The sequence below is a fragment of the Colobus angolensis genome, unplaced genomic scaffold (genome assembly GCF_000951035.1).
Source record: "Colobus angolensis palliatus isolate OR3802 unplaced genomic scaffold, Cang.pa_1.0 Scaffold68, whole genome shotgun sequence".
Taxonomy (NCBI): Eukaryota; Metazoa; Chordata; class Mammalia; order Primates; family Cercopithecidae; genus Colobus; species Colobus angolensis.
Window position 1 is genome coordinate 6,223,058 of NW_012120487.1, and position 2,802 is coordinate 6,225,859.

The window sequence follows — 2,802 nt, forward strand, 5'->3', positions numbered from 1 at the left end:
CGGGGGCTGAGCCCGGGCAGCGCACTCAGACTTCCCCGCCTTTCCGGATGGCTCCAGCAGCTGCCTGGGGCGGAGCTGCCGCATCTCACCCCCTCTGTAGGACCCTGCACTGAGGGCACGGCCGGAGATCTCCTCCTCTGGAGTGCGACCCCTGCGCAGTCAGGACCCAGGCAGGGCCTTCTCCTCTCTGAGCAGAGGCAGGTCCCCGTCCCCAGGCCCCTCCCGCTGCGCACATCTGGAAAGAATCTGAGGGCGGATGGGGGCGGGGGCTGGAGTGGGAGGACTCCGGCGGGCGACAGGGAATGTGGGGGGCAGGTGGAAATGTGTAGGGGCGGGGACCCCTGTCAGGAGAGCCTGGGCCCGGAGTAGCCCGCGTCTTTCCACGTTGACTCATCAGGCCCCCTAGCGAGTCCAACCTCCACCTCTTTACAGATAGAGAAACTGAGGCCCGGAGAGGGGCAGAGATCTGGCTCCAGGGCGCGTCGGCCGCCGGGTGGGTCCCCTCCGGGGCTCGGCTTCCCCGGCCACTGTGCCGCCCCAGCTTAGTGCCAACCACTGGCTGCCTGGAGTCCGTCTGTCTGTCTGTCTACTCGGCTGCTTCCCAGCCGGTACAACTGGACGGAGGAGGGGGTGGGGGTCCGCGAAGCGCTGGGAGCGAGGTCCGCGCCTTTCTGCGAATGCAGCGGAAGCCCCAGGTTCCAGGTCCCCGAGCCACAGCCCGGCCTGGGGCGGGGGATGAGATCGTGGCGTTGGAATACCTGACGTGCCGTCAGGTGGAAGAGGAGGTGGTGGCGGGGCGGCGAGGCTCCTGGCAGCCTCGGGGGCTGGGGTTAGGAGAGGGAGCCGCAGCCTTCTGGAGAGGAGCAGGCGCGGCAGCAAGAGGCGAGCACCCTGGCCAGGGTGCGCGCGGCACTGACTGACCTGGTCCGGGAGGCGCGGAGGATGCGCCCCCAGCGCTTGGAGTGAATTACTGACCTGTCTGCCCTTCGATTACCGGCTGGCCAGGGAAGGGGAAGCTGTGGTCTGCTCCGCTCCAAGAGGCGCCACTGGTGTGAACCGGGAGAGCCCCTGGGTGGTCCCGTCCCCTATCCCTCCTTTGTATAGAAACCTTCTGCAGTGGGAAGGCAGCGGTGAGGCAGGAGGGCTCATGGTGAGCAAGGAGGCGAGCTGGTCTGCAGGTGCACAGCATTCCGAGGTAGGTCACTCAGAAGAGCCTGGGGACTGCCCTGGGAAAGACCCGTGGGGACTGGTCGCGGGGTTCTGCTCCCTCATGTCCACTCTTAGGGCCCAGGACCCAGTCTACTCTAGCCTCAAGTGCAAGTTAAGAAGTGTCAGAGTCACACGACTGTGTTTCATGTCATCTGTGGACGCACACTTTATCCCTTCTGCCTGAGTCTAGGGTAAGGGATTACTAATGGTGGCACTTTTAGGCTTGGTGTAGTCATACATGAAAGTGCTGATCGTGTCCTGCTTGGAACCCTTAATGAGTCCCTGTCACCAACACTAGCGTGGTGGTGGAGGCCCTTGGCCACCTAGGCCTCCCACCCTGTTGACTCTTCCTTAAACACACATCCCTCTCCTCTAGCCCCACCCCTGCCTTTTGATCACACCCTGCCTCTGCCTAGAGGGCTGTTTCTCCCACTTTGTCCACTTGGAGAACTCCTGCTCAGTCTTCAAGGCCAACTCAAGCCTCTGGGCAGGAGTCAGAAGACCCACATTTTACTCTTGGCCTTGGCTTTAACACACTAATTTGCAAACTGGGGGAGTCAGAGCAGATCATATTGCAGATCTTAAGATCTTTTCCAACTCTGCCTTTCACAAAGTCATTCATTCAGCAAACATTTCCCCAGCATCCCCTCCAGGCTTGGGGAGACAGGGGAGGCTCAGCTGAGACTTGAAGGATAAAGCCGGCCAAGGTTGCTGTGGAAGCACCCAGAAACACCCTAACCCAGCCAAGGGGGCAGGAGAGGCTTCCCTGAGCAGGGGCATTTGAGTAGGAGCTTTCTAGGGGTGGGCAACAATGCCAGCCTTTTTGCTTGAGCTCCAAATCTGCAGAATGGGAAGACGAACATGTAGTCCCAGGATTTCTATTAGAGTCAATAAGATGCAACTGTTTGGGGCCCAGCACAGAGCAGGTGGTCAGTCGATTTGTACTGAATTTGAGTGTAGAAGGAAGGTAGTGCTGGGGGCTGAGGATCCGCCTCTTGATTTGGGTCTCCCTTTCCCTTCCTTCTTCTAGTCCTACCTTAACCTCACACTTTGGGCCTTGAGGTTTGGTTCCCTGGTAGGGGTTGGAGGAGATGGTGGGTCCCGCTTGCTTTCTCAGTAACAGTATCCGCTGCTATGTCACACCTACTTGGTGCCAGCGGTGACAGGCTGAGCCTACTATTTCATTTAATTCTCACAAGTAGCTCCCAACTCCATTTCTTAGACTAGTAAACAGAGGCTCGGAGCACTAAAGTGACTCATCCAGGCTTACACAGCAGTCAGAATTGGAACCCATGCCCTTCTATCTCTAAAGCTCTCCACATGAGAAACACTCACTGCTGGCTGAGTGCCCCTCTGTCCAGGGGTCTGAGTTCTTCCTCACCAGGTGGACTTGAAACTCCTGGAGACCAGGGAGCTCCCCTGCTCTTCCCCACGCACCTCCCACACGGCTGGATACACACAAGGGGCCTTAGGGGGCTTATCTTGCTGCATTCTTAGAAGAGCAAGGCTGGGTACAATGGCTCATGCCTGTAATCCCAGCACTTTGGGAGGCCGAGGCAGGAGGCCAGAAGTTCAAGAACAGCCTGGGCAACA

At 59.0% G+C, this 2,802-nt stretch overlaps 1 protein-coding gene across 1 annotated transcript in view; it reads left to right on the plus strand.

Moving 5' to 3' along the window:
* The first annotated feature begins 1,008 nt into the window (after positions 1–1,008).
* The window catches only part of PODN (podocan), a 22,697-nt gene continuing 20,903 nt past the window's right edge, over positions 1,009–2,802 (plus strand). The window contains exon 1 of the mRNA XM_011926298.1: positions 1,009–1,195. Within this exon, the coding sequence (XP_011781688.1) occupies positions 1,148–1,195 (48 nt within the window). The 5' untranslated portion in view covers positions 1,009–1,147. The remainder of the gene's footprint in view (positions 1,196–2,802) is intronic.